This window comes from Rattus rattus, chromosome 2 (genome assembly GCF_011064425.1).
Source record: "Rattus rattus isolate New Zealand chromosome 2, Rrattus_CSIRO_v1, whole genome shotgun sequence".
Lineage (NCBI taxonomy): Eukaryota > Metazoa > Chordata > Mammalia > Rodentia > Muridae > Rattus > Rattus rattus.
Window position 1 is genome coordinate 98224816 of NC_046155.1, and position 22224 is coordinate 98247039.

General features: G+C 42.6%; 1 protein-coding gene and 1 non-coding gene across 2 annotated transcripts in view; one reads left to right on the plus strand and one right to left on the minus strand.

Moving 5' to 3' along the window:
• Nucleotides 1-22224, minus strand: part of Rnf169 (ring finger protein 169) — a 58733-nt gene that overhangs the window by 17225 nt on the left and 19284 nt on the right. The window contains 1 exon segment of the mRNA XM_032893031.1: nt 10434-10526. Within this exon segment, the coding sequence (XP_032748922.1) occupies nt 10434-10526 (93 nt within the window).
• On the plus strand, nt 16220-16352 carry LOC116894978. Its single transcript, XR_004387169.1, has one exon. It is a non-coding gene; the product is annotated as a small nucleolar RNA SNORA20 (small nucleolar RNA).

Here is a 22224-nt window from a genome sequence, read left to right on the forward strand (position 1 = left end):
AGGAAAAAAATAAAATTTAAACCTAAAAATTCTTACCACTGAAGTTACATATATTGTATTGGGCCAGGAGCAGAAGCAGCCACAAAGCCTGTGAGGGCTGGCCCGGTCTATTAGCAACCACACTGACTTCTCCCAGCCCAGCATCCTGCACCCTGCACTTCATGTTCAAATCCTGTGGCCAACAAAGAAATCTGAGGCATAGACATAAGCATCTCACTTCGGAAAGGAGGGGTTTCATTACACAACTAGCAGAGGACTTTTAGTAAAAACCTGGATGATTATAGTCAAGTGATTAATTACTTATGTAGCTCAAAATAGGGGCCTCTGTATCCTACTCTGGAGAAATCACGATTATAAGCATTCCAAACTGTTGACAGAGGATCCTCTGTGCTCTTACAGTATCAAGCAGTTCCTAGTTTCATTTCATTTTTTTACTGCTCAAAATTTTAATAAATTTAAACGAGATAATATACACCGCCAATACTGATAAGCTATTTGTAGTTTTCATTTCTTGTAAAAAGAGAAAGCTAAGAGTCCTATGCCCGGAGCAGACAGAAGACAGCAAAGGCGGGTGGCTGCCACTATGATGACCAAGTATGTGATGGGGAGACGGAGTGACTTGTGTACCATGAAGAAAGGTGGAACTGGAGATGCCACAGCATTGAGGAACAGCCTGACGTTAGCCTGTGCTGTTGCTGAGGGTCTTGTCGGAGGCCCTGCTTCAGCAGTGGTCTGTCAATGTCTGTGGCCCATGTTGCCACCAAAGGTGATGTGGAAGCTGCTGCCTCAGGCCATGTTGATGTCCAAGGGGTGAGCTGAGCTGACCCCACCTCTGTGGCACACAGGAGAGCTGGCCCTGGAGGCTCGGACAAAGGAGAGCTGACAAGCTGACCAACTCAGCTACCCCCCAGGCCTAGATCCAGGGCTCTGAGCCGGCTCACCACATCTCTGAGCTGCTAGGGTGTGTGACAGGGCCAGTCCTGCAGAACAAAAGCTACAGGATCTCCACCACACAGACCAACATTGGGACATCTGAGAGGAGGCCGGGTGAGGATCCAGTCTTGACAGTGGAACAGAAGCCAGAGTCCTTGAATCATACTAATGACTCATTGCAATGAACACTGGCAAGTAAAGTTGTCTGGGCAAAAAGGTGTACAACGTGACACACTATGGTAAGCTGCAGCTTCCACAGTGAGGGTGGTTGTTGTTGTTGTTTTCTTTTGTTGGGAGGTTGCAAGGGCAGAGGGCAGGTATGGAGGGATGGGGAGATGAGTGGGATTGGAGTACATGATGTAAAATTCACAAAGACTTAAGTTTTAAAAGAAATAACATTATAGAAGCAAGAATATTTCAGGGGAAGGTGTCTGTTTTTAATTAGTTAGTTAGTGAATTTATTTGTGTGTACATTTGCACAGATGATTGGGTGCAAGCCAGCAAGCCATGGTGCATGTGTGCTTGAGGACAACTTGCAGGAGTTTGTTCTTTCCTTCTCCTGTATGGGTGCCAGGGGTGGTTCTCAGATGGTCAGGCTTGGCAGCAGGTGCCTTAACAAACTGACTCATCTCACTAACCTCTGGTTATAACAAAGGTCTCACTACGTAGCACAGGCTAGCCTTGAGCTCAGGGTGCTCCTCCCTTGGCTTCCCAAGTGCTGGTATTACAGCCTTGTGCCAGCACAAGTTAAAAATCATACTTTTGGCAGGCTGTTGTCTCTAGGTTTAAATATAATAATAATAATAATAATAATAATAATAATAATAATAATAATAGTAGTAGTAGTAGTAGTAGTAACCCATAGCAACAAAAACAAAACAATGAAGCCCAGTTTTACTCTTCCAATTTCTATAGGTCTGACTCCTGTAAGCCTGAACTAGTCTCTAAGACACTGAACTTACTTCAAGTCGTTATCTATCAGCAGAAAATACCACTTACAATGTAGTAAAAGGACTCCCAGCTCCGCCCAATTCAAACGAGACCGTACAGGAAGAGGAGCAAATCCACAGATAGGAAAGAAACTGAAGTCAGTGCTCAGTCCATCTGAGGCTCTTGTTTAGATTAACCATGGACGACACACAGATGGGCATCTTATTGTTCACAGGATACAGAGGAAACGTGTAAAAGAGATCAGGCTTTAGCATCAAAGTAATTACACGTGCTAACTGTGTGCCGGGCATGGAGCGAAGGAACTCGGCCTCTGTGCCCATTACATCTCCGCACCTGCCCACGAGTCGCTCACACTGGAGGCTGCAGGAGAGGATCTAAGGGCTTTGGGTAGCACATGGAGCCCAGGGCAGGGTGTGCCTGGAGAGCAAAGCTACAGGCTGTCCCCACAGGACTTAACCTGCTCAGATCTTCATTTGTATGTGTGGCTGTAAATCTGGTGTTAAGAGGCGAGCACAAGAGGTTCCGTGAGTTCGAGGAAGCACTCTAGTAAACCAGTTGTACTTAAGAAGTGGGCTATGAGAACGCCAACCTCTGTGCCCTGGACCAATTTCTTACTCAAAAGTAACCACAGTCTTGGTTTCTAACACTTGAAAATAACAAAATCACTGCATCTTCTTGGGGCTCAGGGGGCGTCTCCCTTTAGAGCCTGAGCTGGCCTTGAACTCTCAGATGCTAGAGTGTAGGCATGCGCACTGTATCCAGCCTAGCTGTGACTTTTACCAGTGTGGAGCACTCTGGGTTGGACTGCCATCCTTCACTCACCGTTCCAGGTCACCAGACCTACCCGTGTGCACCCTCTCTTCTGCCCTTTGTATTCTATGGCTTGATCTGAAAACAATCTGAACATCGACTATCCATGGATACCTGGAGACGTTCTAGCCTGTGGCTATTTAAAGATAAGCTGGTATTCTTGACTATTTACCTAGGGATATGCATACCACAGAATCGTCTCGAAGAACCTGTGAGTCACACGATGTGGGCATGCTGCCAGCTTCTCAGTTCATTTTACAGACTATACTCCCACCTGCAGCCCCTCCCAGCAGGAGGACGGCACTGGCTCCCAGATTCTCCACCATTCAGTGCTCTATTTTTGCCATCCAGTGGGTTGGCACTGCATTAAGACTGAGAGCCGGGCCTGCAGAGCAGCCTTCCTAAGCCCGTTACTTGCACGTCCTCTACTTGGCATGGCTACTCACATATCTGCCCTTCTAGTAAGAGCTGCTTATATTCTTTGGCGATGAGGACTGTCAGAATAAAATACATACATACATGTATCTACATATATGTTTCTGTGTTATTGCTTAAATATGTTCATCAAAAGTCTATGTGTTCAAAATGTAACCCTCATATTTGCATGTTAATGGTATTTGGAGGCAGGGCTCTGAGAGATTAGAATTCTATGTTCATACTCTTTCTAACATCTGGAAGCTGTTGTCTTTCCAGCCATGGGAGAGGATGTAAGGTGTTGTCTCTGTGGATTTAATTAGCATTTCTCTGATGGCTAATTACACTGCCTATATGTCCTTAATAGGCTATGTTTGTCTGTGAAATGTCTGTTCAAACCTTTTGCTCTTTTATAATTTTATTTATTTATTTATTACCTTATTAGCAAGTACATTTTTTATATATATTCTGGATACAAGTTCATTGTCAGATACACATTTTGAGAATATTTTCTCCAAATCTTTGCTTTGCCTTTTTATGTCTTTAATGACAGATTTAAAGAGCAAAGTTTGTGGGTTTTATTTGTTTTTACATCTTGACAAAAATCAATATATTGGTTGTCTTAGGGTTACTATTGATGTGATGAAGCAGCATGAGGAAAAGCAACTTGTGGAGGGGAAAGGGTTCGTTTCACTCACAGTTCCATATAACAGCTCGTCATGAAAAGTTGTGAGAGCAAGAACTCAAGCAGGTCAGGAACCTGGAGGCAGGAGCTGGTGCAGAAGCCATGGACGGATGCTGCTTACTGGCTTGCCCATCATGGCTTGCTCAGCCTGATTCCTTACAGAGCCCAGGACCGCAGCCCAGGCTGAACCCTTCCCCATCGATCACTAGTTAAGAAAATCCCCATGGCTTGCCTACAGACAATCTTTGGAGGTATATTCTCAGCTGCATCCTCTCTGATGATTTTATCCATACACCTGAGTTTGTTACTACATGTCGGTATCTTTTCTTCTATTAAAAAGTCTGAAACATCATTGTTGACCTCTCTAGAAAACCTCTGCCAATCCCAAGATCAAGACTTTTTACTGTTTCCTTCATGCAGTTTTAGTTTTTTTTTTTTTTTTTTTTTGGAGCTGGGGACCGAACCCAGGGCCTTGTGGTTGCTAGGCAAGTGCTCTACCACTGAGCTAAATCTGCAACCCCTGCAGTTTTAGTTTTTACACTAACTTTTTGTTTGTTTTGTTTTGAGACAGAGTCTCCTATGTATATCTGGCTGTCCTGGAACTCACTGTGTAGACCAGGCTGGCTTCAAATTCACAGAGATCTGCCTGCCTCTGCCTCTTGAGTGCTGGGTCTGATGACGTGCGCCACACTGCCCAGCTTTACACTGACTTTTAAGGCATGCTTTATATAATATATAATATATAATATATATAATATATATATATTATATATATATAATGCTTTATAGCATTCACTCGTACTTATTCATGAATAGTTGAGTCTGCTCCACTACAGCTGTTCAATACTATCTTTGACCATTAAATGACTTCAGTGACAGCAGCTGACTCTTGCTAGGGACTATATGTTTGAGCCTTCTCATCCCCAGATTTGTATTTGAGGCTTTAGCCTCTAGAGTAACAGGAGATCATGAGTGGAGCTCGTGATGGCACTGATGCCCTTATAAGGAGGGTCAGCTTTGCCTTCTTCCCAGCCCCTCCTTCCCTCTCTTTTCTCCTTCCCCCAACCCCAAACCCCAAGCCCCATCTAAGATGTAAGCTGAGAAGACTACTTGGAGAAATTGAGAAGTCAACAGAAATTGATGGTCAATATTATGAACATGCCAGCTCTCCCCAAACTGATCCACAGATTAATGCAGTCCTAATCAGCATTCTAACAGGTAACTGGGTGGTGATGGTGCTCACCTTTAATCTCAGCACTTGGGAGGCAGAAGCAGAAGAATCTCCCAGTTCAAGGCCAGCCTGGTCTACAGAGTGAGTTCCAGGACAGCCAGAACTACACAGAGAAACCATGCTCCCCAGAAAAAAAATAAAAAAACAAAACAAAAAACAAAAATTTGAAACCTGGCGAAAACCATTTGAACAGATATAACATCTAATGTAACATCCAGAAGATAAGAAACAGGGATAGATTCTCAGCGTCATAGTCCTGAGGGAGAATATGTTCACCCAGGCCACACAGCGCTCGCTCTCCAGCTACCGGGGCCACACAGCGCTCGCTCTCCACTTACAACTACAACTTTCCAGTCTTCTATTTCTTACCGAAACAAAAACCACTACAGCAACCAAGAGGGTCACTATGTGCTCATTCTTTTAATACTAGTAAAAATAATTGATAGTCATATATGAATTTACAGGTGCCAACAGTATTTCACAATAAGGGCAAGCTAGGGAGTATGGTATCCATTTTAATGACCAGGAAACCAAGACATACAAAGATTATGTAGTTTGCCTAAATTCATACATTAGTAAGTTGCCAAGTAGGATTTCAAGTTGGGCAACTGGCTCTGTAATATTGCCTCTCGGTTTAATTACTACTAATTGTATAATATATATCATTTGATAAATATCTGCAGTTTTAAAAAACCTAAGATAAACAAGTAGATTTTTATAAAAAGAGTAAGTGAGCCAGGCATGGCAGTGCACACTTTTAACCCAGAGGCAGGCAGAACTCCATGAGTCTGAGGTCTGACAGGTCTACATATTAAGTTCCAGGGCAACCACAGATAAACTGAGAGACCCTGGTTTTTTTGTTTTTTTTTTTAAAAAAAAAGTGAAAATTTTGAATTCATTTTAAAAATAGTTTTGTTTTGGGTTTTTTGTCTGTTTGGTTGGTTGGTTGGTTGGTTTTTTGCGACACGGTTTCTCTGTGTGTACCCTTGGCTGTCCTGTAACTCTCTCTGTAGACAAGGCTGGAGAGGGGCCATAAACTGGGCAATGGTAGTATATACCTTTAGTGCCAGCACTTGGGAAGCAGGGAAGCAGAGGCAGGCGGACCTCTGAGTTTGAGGCCAGCCTGGTTTACAAAGTGAGTTCCAGGTTAACTGGGACTACACGGAGAAACCCTGTTCTAAAACATCCCCCAGCCCTGCCCCTGTCCCTGGTTCAGTTCCCGCATCCGGTGGCTCATAACTGCACATAATGCCAGCTCTAAGGATCCAACTCCCACTTCTGGCTTCTATGGGCACCCACATACAGATATGGCAGATATGTGTGCGCGCGCACACACACACACACACACACACACACATACACAAATGTACATAAATACACATAAATAAAAATAAATCTTTAAAAAAGTAATAAGAGATAAAAATAAATTTCTTTGTAGAATATTTTCAAATTCATTGTTAAAAGTTATTTCTGACTCTTGGTCTTGACATTCGGGACAACATTGGCACTAACATTTTCTGAAATTCTATACTGAAAATACTGAAAGGGAAATACGGTTCAGTGGTAGATCACTTGTGACCTTCAAAATGGCAAAAAAAAAGTCAACATAATTTTTTAAAACCTTTATTTTCATGTGTGCGTGTTTTGCCTCTGTGTGTGTGTGTGTGTGTGTGTGTGTGTGTGTGTGTGCCACCTGTGTGTGGTGCCTACAGAGGCCAGAAGGGGCACTGCATCGCCTGGAAAGAAGTGACAAAAGGTTGTGAGCTGCCGAATGGGGGCTGGGAATGGAACCCGGGTCCTCTGTAAGAACATCTATCTGCTGTATCTGTGCTATCTATGGTGGACATGGCTTGGGTTTGGGTTTTACTACTCAGCCTTGGTCAGCATTTTTTCAGTGTGTAGCATGAACTGGCCTCCAACGTGTGATCTCTCTGTCACTCAAATCCTGGGACAAGAGACAAGCACAATTGCGTCCCGCTGTGTACACAACATTTAAACATGATTACTAGGTGTCATAATACTGCTGATTTCCTGTCTTCTTTAGTCCTTTCTCATAACCTGATTTTTTGAAATGTTTTCACTATGCCCAAGAGACGGTTCAGCAGTCAGGAGCACTAGCTGCTCTTTCAGAGGGCCCAGGTTCCGCTCCCAGCACCCATATGATAGCCAGCACCCCTGTTACTTCAGTCCCCGGGTGACCTGACAGCCTCTTCTGGCCTCCTGTGGCACTGACATGCAATTGGTAAACACACATATCCATACACGTAAAAATAATTTTTAAAACATTTTTAATGTTTTTTTACAACTCAAAGACTTATACAACTCTGCTGCCTTTCACGAATAGAAAAAAATAAAGCTATCCTAACTTATTAAAAGCATAATTAGTCAGACAGTTTAACAAAGTGTTTTGTTTGTATTGGGGGCTTAATAGTTACAGCTAGATGACTTCTTTATTTGCTTTGCAAGTAACCTTGAAGAGATTTCATTTAAATTATTCTCTAAGCCTATAAAAACAATTATAGTAGCTTTATGACTATTGACCCTATCTCATAAATATGAAAGTATCAAGGCAAAATACCACATTTCACAAATACCCTTAATAACTTGTTACTCTAAATTTGATGACACTCTGAATTTATATGTGTTATTTTCTCTAAAAAGTACATTACTTCCTTTTTTTTTTTTTTTTTCCGGGGCTGGGGACCGAACCCAGGGCCTTGTGCTTGCTAGGCAAGCGCTCTACTACTGAGCTAAATCCCCAACCCTAGTACATTACTTCCAAAAGGAGACCACAGCCTCATCTGCACTCTTCAAGTTTAGGCATCTACCATGCATTTGCCTGTTCTTAAACACATAAGGCCCTGCACCTATTCCTGTCTAGAAAGAAGAACACTAGCACATGTCAGACATGGGGAAAATAGCAGACAGACAGACATCAGAACACCAGGAAATCTTACAGTGCATCCAGTCCTATAATGAACCAAGGACACCGTTACATAAATCATTGTTCACGAAGAAGAGGCTTTAGGATTAGATAACCAACAACTGAATACACATTTGGTGAGCAGTCGTACTTATAAATACTATAGGAAAATCATTTTAAAATAGGTCAACAACCTGCTTCTTCTGTGATGTGAGAGAACATGTTAAACCTCTAGGTTGCTGCAAGTGTTTTCTAGCACAAGTAAGCAGACAGAAAACAAATAAGGGAAAGACTAGTAGAAATCTAAGTCATGGTTCAATGTATACAGCCAAGTAGATAAGGTGAAATTTTCACGTTTCAGTAATACAGACCCAAGCTCAGTCCCCAGAACCCATGCAAGTCAAAAGGCTCTCAGCTGCCTGTAATTTTGTTCCAGGAGCTGGGATGCCTCGGAAGTCTGGTCTCTGCAAGCAGCCACATTCACACGCACACACCCACACACAGACACCCACATTCACATGCACACACCCACACACAGACACCCACATTCACATGCACACACCCACACACAGACACCCACATTCGCACGCACACACCCACACACAGACACCCACATTCACACGCACACACCCACACACAGACACCCACATTCACACGCACACACCCACACACAGACACCCACATTCACATGCACACACCCACACACTGACACCCACATTCACATGCACACACTCACACACAAATACATAATTTTTTATGTAACACACATACACAGAAAGAGGAGGAGAGGGAGTGAGGGAAGGGACGGAAGGAGAGGGGAGGGCAGAGTAGGGAGAGGAGAGGAAAGAGAGAGAGCAAGCTTCAAATTGGGTTCTGAAGTCACTTTTCTCGAAGCCTCTCTCACATTTAGCCACCTCGTCCTAGCTCTTCAACTTTACTCCTATGCTAGTAACCGAACTTCTGCAATCCTTTCTTGATATCAAAACTGACAGCTCATTATCTATTTCACTGCCCTTGAAATAAACCTAGATCCGTGACCCAAAGCCACAACCCTAGTGCCACATATCTATAATTTCACCTTCTTGGGAGGCTGAAGGACTGAGTTCAAGACCAACCTGAACTAAATAGTAAGGCTTGTATTTCAAAAACAAAACAACGACAATATGCAAACTCTAATGACTTCCTTGGACACGTTTGAATTGACTATACCCTTTCTACCAGACTTTTAGCAAAAGTTTAACTGTGGTTTAATTTAACATTGCTTACCCCAAAAAAGTATTCTAATTGGTCTTTTTTCCATTTTATGAGGCAGATACTGCAAGCTCTCAGCCAGTAACCATGCTCTCTTCCTTGCTAAGGAAATCTGGATTTTACACAGGAAATTAGTGCACCTGCTAAAACACTGCATTTCCCAGGCTCTCTAGCAACAGCAGGGGTCTGTGACATTAGCATTTAAGGTTCTGATGAGTGTCCCCAGACTCACACCAGGTGCTCCACAACCACCTGAATAATAAAAACATGTCATCTCTTTTACACGGAAGATCCTGCGCACGCGTACCTAGATGGAAGAAGGGAGCTGCTGATGTCTACCCAGCCTCACTACCCGTCTCCCTTCTGTCTCCACAGGTCTGGTTACCAGAGGGCCACCTGAGGCCATGCCCTTCCCACCAGGAGTGGCCATCCCTCCACACTGTCAGCCCAAATAAAGCCTTCATCCCAACCCCCCAGCCCCACCCTGGCTGCTTCTTCCAGGCATTTATCTCCATGCCTCTATCTAGACCAGTCTGATGCTGACTAAGTGGATGTTACCTTGTAAAGTGATGCCCACATGCCGAATTATCACCTAAGCGCTCGTAAGCCCAAGAGAGCAGTGGTGGTGCAGGAGTGGGACCAAGCATGCCTGTTTGACATCAAACTTCTACAGGCCAGTCTCAGACAACTGGTTTGAAATTAAAGTAACAGTTATGGAGTGGAGCTGGACCTCACTGGCAGAGTATGTCCACCGTGCCCAAGGTTCCATCTCCAATATTGAAAAAAAAATGATAACACAATTAAAATCTTTCTCAGTACTAAATATTTTATAATTAAGATATTATTCAAAATGTCCTATGGCCTCCATAACATGCTCCTGGAGTATGTAATAAAGTAAAAGGCAAAAAATAACAGCAGCTACAAGTAACTAAAAGTGTTTGGAAGAAAAGTCACACAAGCAATTGTTATCAAGGGCTGTGATGAGTGTGGAACAGCTCTCCTGAGAGCGTGTGATAGCCCCTAAAGCTACACTTTCACCCGTGAAAAGACCACTCAAGGTTCTTAGCTATGATTACTTCTAGTGTAGCTTCAAATCTACCCAGACTGTTAGAAAATAGGATGAAGAAAGACGGTTGTAAATTTTTAAAGGCCCAAAAAATTAAAAGTAAGCATTCTTGAATGGCAATATCTCAATTAACTGTACTAACGTAAATGACAAGCTAACATGTACGTACCTTTCTCAGGCGTCCATATTCCTCACCAAGTTCTCCTGACTTGCTTAACTTGATTGGCGTTCGGAATATAAACTCTGGAAGAAAGGGAAAATACTTTTTAATGGAGTTTTGTAAGAAGGAATCTTTACAGTATCCAACTGCTGACAGCCATATTACAAACTACATAAAAAATTATGGTTATCTTCTATTTTTTTTTTAACACTGCCTCATCATGTAGTCCTGGCTGTACTGGAACTCACTGTTGTAGACCAGGGTGGCTTTGAACACAGACCTGCCTGCCTCTGCCCCCCAAGAGCTAGAATTACACGCCTGCTTATGGTTATCTTAATTTGAATATTCTCTCATTCACTTAATCAATACTCACTAAAGGTTACAAATCAGGACTGTACTAAGCACTAACGTATGAACAAACGCAGCCCTTGTGCCATGGACTATAATCTTGTGGGAGAGCAGACAAAGAAACAAGTGAGAATACATTTGGGATAGTGGTAGTAATGCTATCAGGAAATGAGTGTAGGGTGGAAAGAAAAGTTTGCTTTAGCCAGAGTGGTCGGAAAGGGCTCAATGACAAACATGCCAAAAGACCACAGAGAAAACTGTATTCAAGCCCTATGTTACACACCATATGTGCACGCATGCGCACACACACACGCACGCGCGCGCACACACACACAAATACACACACACACAGAGATATCTGCATACATGTTTTCTATTTTTCAGTATGTAGCCTACTTTCTTTAGCCATCCAAGCCTCCAGTGGCTCTCATGAGCCCACTGAGGAACCCAACACGCTCTTTAGGGTACTCCATTAATTGATCATCTTCAAAATCATACACTGCTCAACCCAACTAACCGCAAAACAAATCATATACATTAAAATTTGATTTCCCATCTAAAATTCTATCTTTTCTCTTTCTATCCTCTATTTGTAAATCAAAGGATGAGATCATAAGGCGCATAAAGTACATGATTGTTATGCAAATGGACAACAAAAATAAGAATTGAGAACAGGAATAAAGGTAAGTCTTCTAAAACCCAAGAAGCCAAGCATGCTGATACACTCCTTCAACCCCTGCACTCAGGAGCCAAAAGCAGGATCACCACAAATTCACTGAAGCCTGCACTCCAGAGCCCACTCTTTAAAAAGGTGGAGGGATACACACTTTATTTCTGTAAATATGACAATAGTTTATATCCTCACGATAGTGTTCTAACTATAGTAATAATTTTACAATTTATTGATAACTTTAACCTCCCAGTGTTGGCTCTACAAAAACTAAGTTCCTCAAAAGCCTTTTGCCCTTTTTCAGTTGACTCAATTTTATTTATTTTCAAAAGAAAGATACTGAAGAATAATGAAGAAACAAAAGCAGTGGGCCTGACTCAGATACAGACAGGGACTCAAAGCTCTCCCATGCACTACACAGACACCCGCCCCGCCCTCAGTCTGGAAGACAAACAACCCATCCCTCACCACTTCAAGTCCTGATGACCCTCTCTGTCACGGCCCAAAGCACATTCCACTTACAAGCCAGTATATTCGAAGATGATGCTTTTTAAAGACAAAAGGAAGAAGAAAAAAAAAAGCAAAACTCCCTTTTAAAAAGTACTTTATGGGCTAGAGATGGCTCAGCAGTTAGGACACTGGCTTCTCTTCCACAGGACCTGGGTTCAATTCCCAGTGCCCACACAGTGGCTCACAGGAGATCCAGCCCTGTTCTGGCCTCCACAGGCAGCAGTCACGCATGTCATGTAGAGAAATACCTGCAGACCAAACATCACAGAAAGTGGATCTTGTTTTTAAGTACTTTCTCACAGGTAAGCATTTTCAGGAGGCTTTCACAGAAACACTATGGTAGGCATCACACCCACTCTACAGCTGAGGTAGGCAGCTACGGGTCAGAGTGGTCTGCTTGTGACGGAGCACCATGAGGGCCTGGCAGAGCTGGAAGAAAACTTTAATGGGGATAAAGGGGGAATTGTATAACGATTGAAAGAACACTGCTTCCAGCAATTAAGGCCAATCTCTCTCCACAACTACAAAAAACATGGCAGCGGGGCCCTCCTGACAAAGTCTAGAGTCACCTGAGCCAGAAATTCAACTGAGGGACTGCCCACGTCAGGTTGTCCGAATGGGAAGCACCATTCGGCTTCCGGTGGCCTAAGGCTGTGCAAAGACGCTAAGTGTGAACTGTGCTGCGGCCGGCAGGCAGCATTCGGCCATGGCTTCTGCTTCAGTACCTGCCTGAGTGCTCATCTTCTCTCAAGATGGCCCAGAACCTGAAGGTTTCAAAACAATTCCTTTCTACCTTGACTTGATGTTGGCCAGTACTTTATCACAAGGACAGAAAGGAATATACTTCCTTACTTATCTAAAAACACAAAATACTTATTAAAAAGATAACAGTCATGAACCTGTATGAACCTACAACACAATGAACAAACAAAAATTTAAGGAGAAATTATAATTATGGTAAGAAAATTAATATACCACAATTAAAAATACACAGCGAGCAAACCAAAAAGTTAGTGAAAATAAAATAAAATATTATATTTGATCATATTTACATTTATGTGTACCTACCCAATGAATAGTGTATTAAACAAAAAACCCAAATATTTATAAGATACTACATTACAAAGACATTTCGCACAATTTCAAGGACTCCATACTGTAAAGTCTTTAGTACTGGCTGCCATTTCCAAGTTGGGCTTTCTAGCTATGCCACTGCCAACTGTTACCCAATATTCTTTCTCATTAAATTCCTTTTTAAATTAAAATCAGAAGTGTAGATTTCTGCTTTTTATTACTTTAGCTGTTTCTATTTTTTTCATAAACTACTCTGAAATAAACAGTAAACCAGGAGCTGGTAAAACCAAGAGGAAGAAAAAGAGAAAGATGAAAAAAAAATCCAAAAGCGGTTCCACCTGGGTTTCATCTCCAGTGACTGTTAACACTACAACAACAACATGAGATACCGTTCCTTTCAGGGCTGCTTGTCTAACCACAGGTCACACTGCTGGCGACTGCGTGTTGAGCTGAGGATGAGCGTGTTTTAACAGATAATAAACCCACCTTCCTAAGACTACACTGAGCGATGGGCCCGCCGGCTCAGCACAGCGGCCACCTGCTCATCACAGTGCTGGCGACAGTGGCGACAGTGGCATTCCCAGAGTCGTGTCATGAGGACCACCAGGGCGTCCCACACGGCTACGAGTAGTTCCGATCTCCCTAGAGGGGCTGTGGCGCTGTACTGATTACACAGCCCAGCTTCCTGACTTGTTGAAGCCTCTGTGTAAGTGAACATCACTACTACTCTTCCTCTCTGTCACGTGTGTGGATATTCTTTTAGAAAGATTTCTCAAACTGTTCTTTAAGACAGGCTCTTTTCCTGGAACTCCAAGATGCACCAGCTCAGCCTCCCACTTGCTGGGATTAGGGTTAAAGGCGGGTACTGCCACGCCTGGCCTCCAACTGGTCTTTCATGGCTTCTGCATTCGATTCATAATGGGAAGACCTTAGGACCAAGACATAATCAATGTTATCACAGTTCCTTCTGGTACAAACTATAGCAATCTCCTCAGATTCACTTTTAAGAATTCCAAGTATTTTGAGGAGCAGCATAAGGGACATAATCTTATGCAGGCTTATAAATAAGACTGCCGCCCAACACCAGAGAATAAAAATACTCAGGGATAGCTGAGTACAAACAGCAGCTCAGTTTACCATTAGGGAGTTTTCTCTGTCTAAACCAGTTCTTGCTGGTTATTTAGTACACACTGAGTTAATTTATATAACTAATACACACTAATTTCAAAAACAAAATTTTCAAGTCTCAAGAGCATAATATCTTCATCTTGTAAATAGTCTAAAATTTAATACTCGATCCTAGACTAGCATAAGAGCCTCTGATAAGAAAGGTTCAATTCCCTCTTCTATAAGATCAGAATAATAGCAAATATAATTCTAATTAATGAAATCATTCACTATAGGCGTAAGACGCAAATGAGGATTAAGGAGAGTGAAAACAGTTTGTAAGTAATTTCAAACCGAGTACCATATAGCACAATTTACTAAACATAAGATTGTATTGTATCATATTATATTAGTGGTGTAATGTTCTTTAAATTATAACTTGTTTTTACTTACAAGTTAAAAGAAACACAGATCTTTTTTTAAATGTACATTTACACAGAAAGCCAAATTAGCTTTGGAACATTCATTAAGAAATCACACAAGGCTAAACAGAACTCCGCATCTGGCATCACACCCCTGCAGATGTGTGAAAGACATATGGGTTCAGACACTTGTTCTGACAATGAAATGAAATTATTTAGAAATGGCCACGCTTTGCTTTTCTCCAGTCTCCTCCTCTACCAAATACAAGTCAAGACACTGGCCAACCTACCTCAGAGTCCATTAGACCACAATCATTATGATTGCTCCTGTGTCTTAGTCTTACTGTGCCTCTGACTTGTCTGAATTCAAAAGACAAGAGCAGGGTGCTATCGTGTAGTCACTAACATTAGGACTGACGTAACTTATCTTAATATTGGGTTAGAATAATGGGGGTTTGGCTTTAAAAATGTAAAATGCTAAACCAATCATGATGGCCCATGCCTGTAATCTTCACATTTGAAAGAGTGAGACAGGAGGAATTTGGCTCTGAGGCCAGCCTGAGCTACAGAAGACCTTACATAATCGTCATCATCACCACCACCATCTCTCTATTTTTAAGGTACTGTAAAGGTCAAGAGATCTCGTGCACAAGGATAAGCCCTGCAGACACCAGGAGGACATGCAGGCTTATTTCTTCTACGAAAGGTTCGCCTGCCCTCCTGGATGCTGGCAAAGGTGCAGTTGACTGTCTGCTGAGACACTGCCCACACCTCCCAGGATTGTTTTTAATTGTCCTAGACCCTTTCCCTCTAAGCCTTTCCTGCTACCAGGCCAGAAAGCCCATCCTCATCTGAGTGAGGTCATGTGTGCTTTACAACAGCCTAAGTGACGTCTATGCTATCTTAGGGCCAGGCCAATCCTGACTCCCACAGGTCTTATGTTCACCTCCATCATTCTTCCCAGATCCTAAGTCGTGGGCACTACCTGAGTGAACAGTACCTATCTGCGTGAGAGACGAAGAATTTCAATGTAAGCATGTCTTAAGCTCTGTTATACTCATGGGACTGAGCTGTTATCAGAAAACTGTTTCCAAAATCATGCTGTGCTTAAATATGGCTAAAATGAACCAAATGGTCTCAAACTCTCCAAGTTTGGCTTAGCGCAATTTACCTAAGTGAGGCTGAATGAGTTTCATTCTTCTCTCACCTGGAGCATTTCCCTGCCAGCTATAAAACCCTGTCGGGAACCTCACAAAGTATAATGCTTTCTAAAAAACTAATCTATCTCACAAGGCAAGCACACCATAATTATAAGTACTATTAGTGTTAGCACTCAATGAACAGTCCTCAAAATAGGTCTCATGTGTGGCTACCTGTATCCCTAGTACTGGGGAAACTGATCTTTGTAAACTCCAGGCCACTCCAGATACATAGTCTAAACTCAGCCTGGGCTATGCAGTAGGATGCTGTCTCAAAAACATAAAACCTAACAGTTAATGAGCACACTCTATATGCAAAATATCACATATATATACAAACCATACATTGCCAAAAAGAGATATGGTAAATCTGTCATTATGAAGGATTGCCTGCCAACTTAGCCTTTGGCTGATGCCTTCCACTCAGACTTCAGGTAGGGTTCTTTACCAGTAAGAACGATTTGCTTTCCCATTAATTTGCTGCTCTAGTCTGTCAGTGATAGGAGCAGTTATACGCATGGGATAAAACAATATTGGGCCATTGTACGTGGAGATGAAGTGTGTTTTTGTCTCTTGTAGACAAATAGTCTAGACACTGTTAAAAAAAAAAAAAAGAGAACGATTTGTTGCACCTAACTGATTCTAGAAATACCTGCTTACCTACTATGAGTATGAAATCTTGGTACATGCTCAGCACAAAGTGTACGCCATCCATTCACTCTAAGAACTCCAGGCACTAAGTCTCCAGCAAGTTTCCCTGGTTGACAACATGCACCCAGTGTTCTACTTTCTTTGCTGGGGGAGTAATACACATCTTGCATGCCTCTACTCAGAGAAGACTCTGGAAGCCTGTACCTAATTTCCTCCAGACTTTGTTCCACAGAATGTTTTGCTCAGTATTATTTCACTGCCCTAGATCACAGCTATGAGTTCAACTATATGCTGAGTCCTACAAGCGTCCCTAGTAAGTGGGTGATGCTTGGGCACAGACAGACACACACAGACAATGGACACACACACAGAGAGTACACACACACACACACACACACACACACACACAGAGTACACACACACACACACACACACACACACACACACAGAGTGCACACACTGTGCAGCGCAGGCTAACCTCAAGATCTTCCTGCCTCAGACATCTAAATGTTGGTATTACAAATGTGCACTACTAAATGCCTAGCTTTAAAAATCCCTGCCCTCAAGCTGTTTTACAGAGCAATAGTGATAAAAACTATGGTATTGGTACAGAGACAGGCAGATAGATCAGTGGAATAGAACTGAAGACCCTAAATGTTGGTATTACAAATGTGCACTACTAAATGCCTAGCTTTAAAAATCCCTGCCCTCAAGCTGTTTTACAGAGCAATAGTGATAAAAACTATGGTATTGGTACAGAGACAGGCAGATAGATCAGTGGAATAGAACTGAAGACCCAGAAATGAACCCACACACCTATGGTTACTTGATCTTTGACAAAGGAGCTAAAATTATCCAGTGGAAAAAAGACAGCATTTTCAACAAATGGTGCTGGTTCAACTAGCGGTCAGCATGTAGAAGAATTCAAATTGATCCATTTTTTTTTTTTTTTTTTTTTTTTTTTTTTCCGAGCTGGGGACCCAACCCAGGGCCTTGGCTTGCTAGGCAAGCGCTCTACCACTGAGCCAAATCCCCAATCCCCCAAATTGATCCATTCTTATCACCCTGTACAAAGTTTAAGTCCAAGTGGATCAAGGACCTCCACATAAAAACTAAATACACTGAAATAGAAGAGAAAGTGGGGAAGAGTCTCAAAAACATGGGCACAGGGAAAAATTTCCTGAACACCAAGGGTTTATACTCTAAGATCAAGAATAGACAAATGGGACCTCATAAAATTGCAAAGCTTCTGTAAGACAAAAGACACAGTCATTAGGACAAAATGGCAACCAACAGATTAGGAAAAGATCTTTACCAATCCTACATTTGATAGAGGGCTAATATCTAATATATACAAAGAACTCAAGAAGTTAGACTCCAGGGAATCAAATAAGCCTATTAAAAAATGGGGTACAGAACTAAACAGAATTCTCAACTGAGGAATATCGAATGGCTGAGAAGTACCTAAGGGAATATTCAACATCTTTAGTCATCAGGGAAATGCAAATCTAAACAACCCTGAAATTCCACTTCACACCAGTCAGAATGGCTGAGATCAAAAACTCAGGGGACAGCAGATGCTGGTGAGGATTTAGAAAAAGAGGAAGACTCCTTCATTGTTGGTGGGATTGCAAGCTGTTACAACCACTCTGAAAATCACTCCTGGGCATATACCCAAAAGATGCTTCAACATATAACAAAGACACATGCTCTACTATCTTCATAGCAGCCTTATTTATAATAGCCAAAAGCTGGAAAGAACCCAGATGTCCTTCAACAGAGGAGTGGATACAGAAAATGCGGTACATTTACACAATGGAGTACTACACAGCTATCAAAAACAATGACTTCGGGGTTGGGGATTTGGCTCAGTGGTAGAGTGCTTGCCTAGCAAGCACAAGGCCCTGGGTTCAGTCCCCAGCTCCGAAAAGAAAAAAAAAATGACTTCATGAAATTCTTAGGCAAATGGATTGAACTAGAAAATATCATCCTGAATGAGGTAACAAAAGAACACACATGGTATGTACTCATTAATAAGTGGATATTAGCCCAAAAGCTCAGAATACCCAAGATATAATTTACAGACCACATGAAGCTCAAGAAGAAGGAAGATAAAAGTATGAATGCTTCAGTAGTTCTAAGGGGGGACAAAATATTCACAGGAGGAAATATGGAGACAAAGTATGGAGCAGAGACTGAAGGAATGGCCATCCAGAGACTGTCATACATGGGGATCCATCCCACATGCAGTCACCAAACCCAGTCACTATTGGGGATACCGAGAGGTGCATGCTGACAAGAGCCTTATAGCTGTCTCCTGAGAGGCTCTGCCAGAGTCTGACAAATACAGAGGCATCCGCTCGCAGCCAACCACTGGACTGACAACAGGATCCCCAATGGCGGAGTTAGAGAAAGGACTGACATAGCTAAAGGGGTTTGCAACCTCATAGAAAGAACAACAATATCAACCAACCAGATACCCCAGAGCTCCCAGGGACTAACCACCTACCAAAGAGTCCACTGGAGGGACCCATGGCTCCAGCCACATATGTAAGAGAGGATGGCATTGTTGGGAATCAATGGGAGGAAAGGCCCTTGGTCCTGTAAAGGCTTGATGCCCCAGTGTAGGGGAATGTCAGGGCGGGGAGGTGGGAGGGAGGGACTGGGTGGGTAGGGGAGCACCCTCATGGGGGCAGGAGGTAGGGGAATGGGATGAGGGTTTCAGGAGGGAAAACCGTGAAAGGGGATAACATTTGAAATGTAAATAAAGAAAATATCCAATAAAAGAAAATGTTTTGGTGTCAGTTTGGATTTGAGAAATGACAGCAATGACATCTACAGCTGTTGATTCGGCATCAACTTGAATCCACTCTTATCTCCTAGTCAACATTCTTCTGAAGTCTGTAAAATTCCACTACTGTTCAACCACACAGGTAGAATACTATTTGGCTAAGAGTAGTTACAACATCAAAGCTGAAACTCTATTTAGTGTGGCATTTCAATTTGCCTGGATGAATATGAAGAAAACAATGGACCAAGCAAAGGCCAGGAAATGAAAGCTCCCCTTTTAAACGTTTTATTGTACGCTTACTTACAGGAGGTGGGCGTTTGCTACTGTGTACATCAGAGGTTAAAGAACAACCTGAGCAGTCCGCACTCTTCCCTCCAGGAGGACCACAGGATTGAACTCAGGTGGCCAGGGCGACAGTGGGCATCTTGCCTGCTGAGCCACCTTGTTGGCCCCAAAGCTCCTCAAATCATTCTTCTACAGTTGAATGGAGACTTTGGTTCTATGACTTGTACGATGGTTTGCATCTGCTGATGTAGGATTTTACTTAAATTTTTCCTCACTTCCCCAACCTTCTTAGGATTTTATGTCAGCTTCCTCCACCCCAAAAGAGGAACTTGAGGTTGGGATGCCAGCAACACTATCATAAGCAGAGGAACAAGATGTCCAGGCCAACAGGAAAAGCAACACAACCCTTTCTTGTTCAGAGAAGTTAAAGAAAAAAAATCTACTAAGCCCAAGGGGCCTTGTTGCTTTGTTGGTTAAAAGTGCCCTATCAAGGAAAACATTTAGCAACTGTTCGAAGATTCCCAAAGGTTTTAGTAGAACAGAAAGTGCTAGACGTGGCTTTGGATGCATGAGAGCACAGAATATCCCCATTCATAAAGGAATCCAGGGCTGACAGAATTTCCTGATGCCTGCCCTCTGACTCTGACTCTACAAACCAGGAAGAGAAACTCCCAAGGGACAAGATGTCTTAAGGATGATACACACCTGTGGTCAGTAACCTAAGCACAAGACTTCAGTCTAATGTACATTCTAAGACCAGAAAAATGTCCTTAAAGATCCTTCTTTAAATGGATTCTCTGGGGCAGGGTGACTGGTGATTTGTTAATGAAAACAAATGAACTACCAGACAGACATTCTGCTACTCGCCCCAAGCCCAGGGCTACCAAAACTCCCACACTGAATGTAGCTTTTTAATTTTTTATTTACTGTGCATGGGTGTTTGGTCTGCGTGTGTATCTGTGCACCAAGCATCGGCCTTGGAGGCCAGAGAGGCCGCTGGATCCTCTGGAATGGGAATCACAGACAATCCTGAGCCACCATGTGAGTGTTCAGAATTGAACCTGGATCCTCTGTAAGAAAGGCCAGTGCTCTTAACCACTAAACCGTGTCCCTAGTCCTTCAGTGTAGTATTAGAAAAAACCCTACTCTACTATGCTGGAAGATGCTGGCTTACCAATCCTAAGGCCAAAGTCAACTGTCCTCTAGTCCCCGGACATGCCTGAGTGTCCCCATACACAAAGTTTGATTTCTTATGAATGTGGCAGAATAAAAGAGAATTTTGGATTTGTTGAGTCTTGAGACCTATTATGTCTTAGATTTGAATGTCTGGCTAGCCATTTGTCCTTGAGACACTTTTAAAAGAAAATTCTCTAGGCATGAATTTCTTCATTTTTAACTTTCTAATATTTCAACCACATCTTAAAACTACAGACATGACATTAAACAATGAATTCAAAGGTTGTGAGCTGTAAAAGTGTTTGGTGAGTTATTTACCACCATGCAAATACATGGCTAAATTAAAATCTGCCACAGGATGTTTAACTAGGGAGTGTTGTGCTCTCTTCAAACATAAAGGGATAACTGTCTCTAACTACCAGAGCGGGCTCCACACCACTGTATTTCAATACAGTACAAGAGTCAGTCCTGGGACACAGTGTGTGCACCTCTGCAGTTCTATATCACCTCATTCCTTCCTGACAGGTTATGGCTCCTGGCTAAACCACGCCCTGCCCCACGTCTACGCCTGCAGTGCTCTCAACCTTCTACCCTTACTCTCACCTTGTACCAGGTTGAAATAGTACCATCCTTTAACAGTAGTCAAGTATAGGATGTGCCAGGTCCATGCCTAACTCACTCATCATAATGTCTCTGTGGTATGTCTTTACACCATTTTCCAGACAAGGAAACTGAGGTACAGAGTTTAATTTGCTAATGCCCAACACTGTATGAAAACTATAACTGAAACCCTGGAAATCAGATTCTGTGCTCTCACATACTAAAATACACACACACACACACACACACACACACACACACACACACACACACACACACACATATATAAAAGCAGTGGTGTCCCATGCCTTTAATCTCATTGAATCTGAGGACTTAGAAGGCAGAGGCAGGAGGATCTCTGAGTTTGAGGCCAGCCTGGTCTACAGAGTAAGTTCCAGGACATCTAAGACTACACAGAGAAATTCTGTGGGGGTGGGGTAGAGCACAAAAAAAAAAAAACAATAAAATATATTTTCAAAAAAAATTAAAATAAAAAGATCCCTGACAAGGCACTGTAAGACAAGGACCCTGCAAAGCTGCTGCTGAGCTCACTGTCTGTGGGCGAGCTATGGCTGGACATGCCGTCTTTAAGAAGAGTTTGTTTCCCCTGTGAGACTCCCCTTGAGAAAACTAAATGTACACTTGCAAGTGATTCCTCTGAGTGAGGAAGGGGACGCTTGTCTACTTTCCCTTTTGGCTCTAGGACCCTGACTGGTGCATCAGACCCTGGGGTGGTATAAAAAGCAAACATAGTAATATACACATATATGAAGATAACCTAAATAAAATTGCCAAATAGTGAAGGAGACGGACCCCTCGCTGGCTATCTCTTGTCAGCAAACGAAGCTTCTAATGCCAGACTGGATTACATCTAATTGAGTTTTTGGCCAAAGGGGGGTCCCATACGAACCCCCAAATAACCCAGGTTGTTGCTAAGATTACAGGTTGCTCTCCATAAACTGATAGC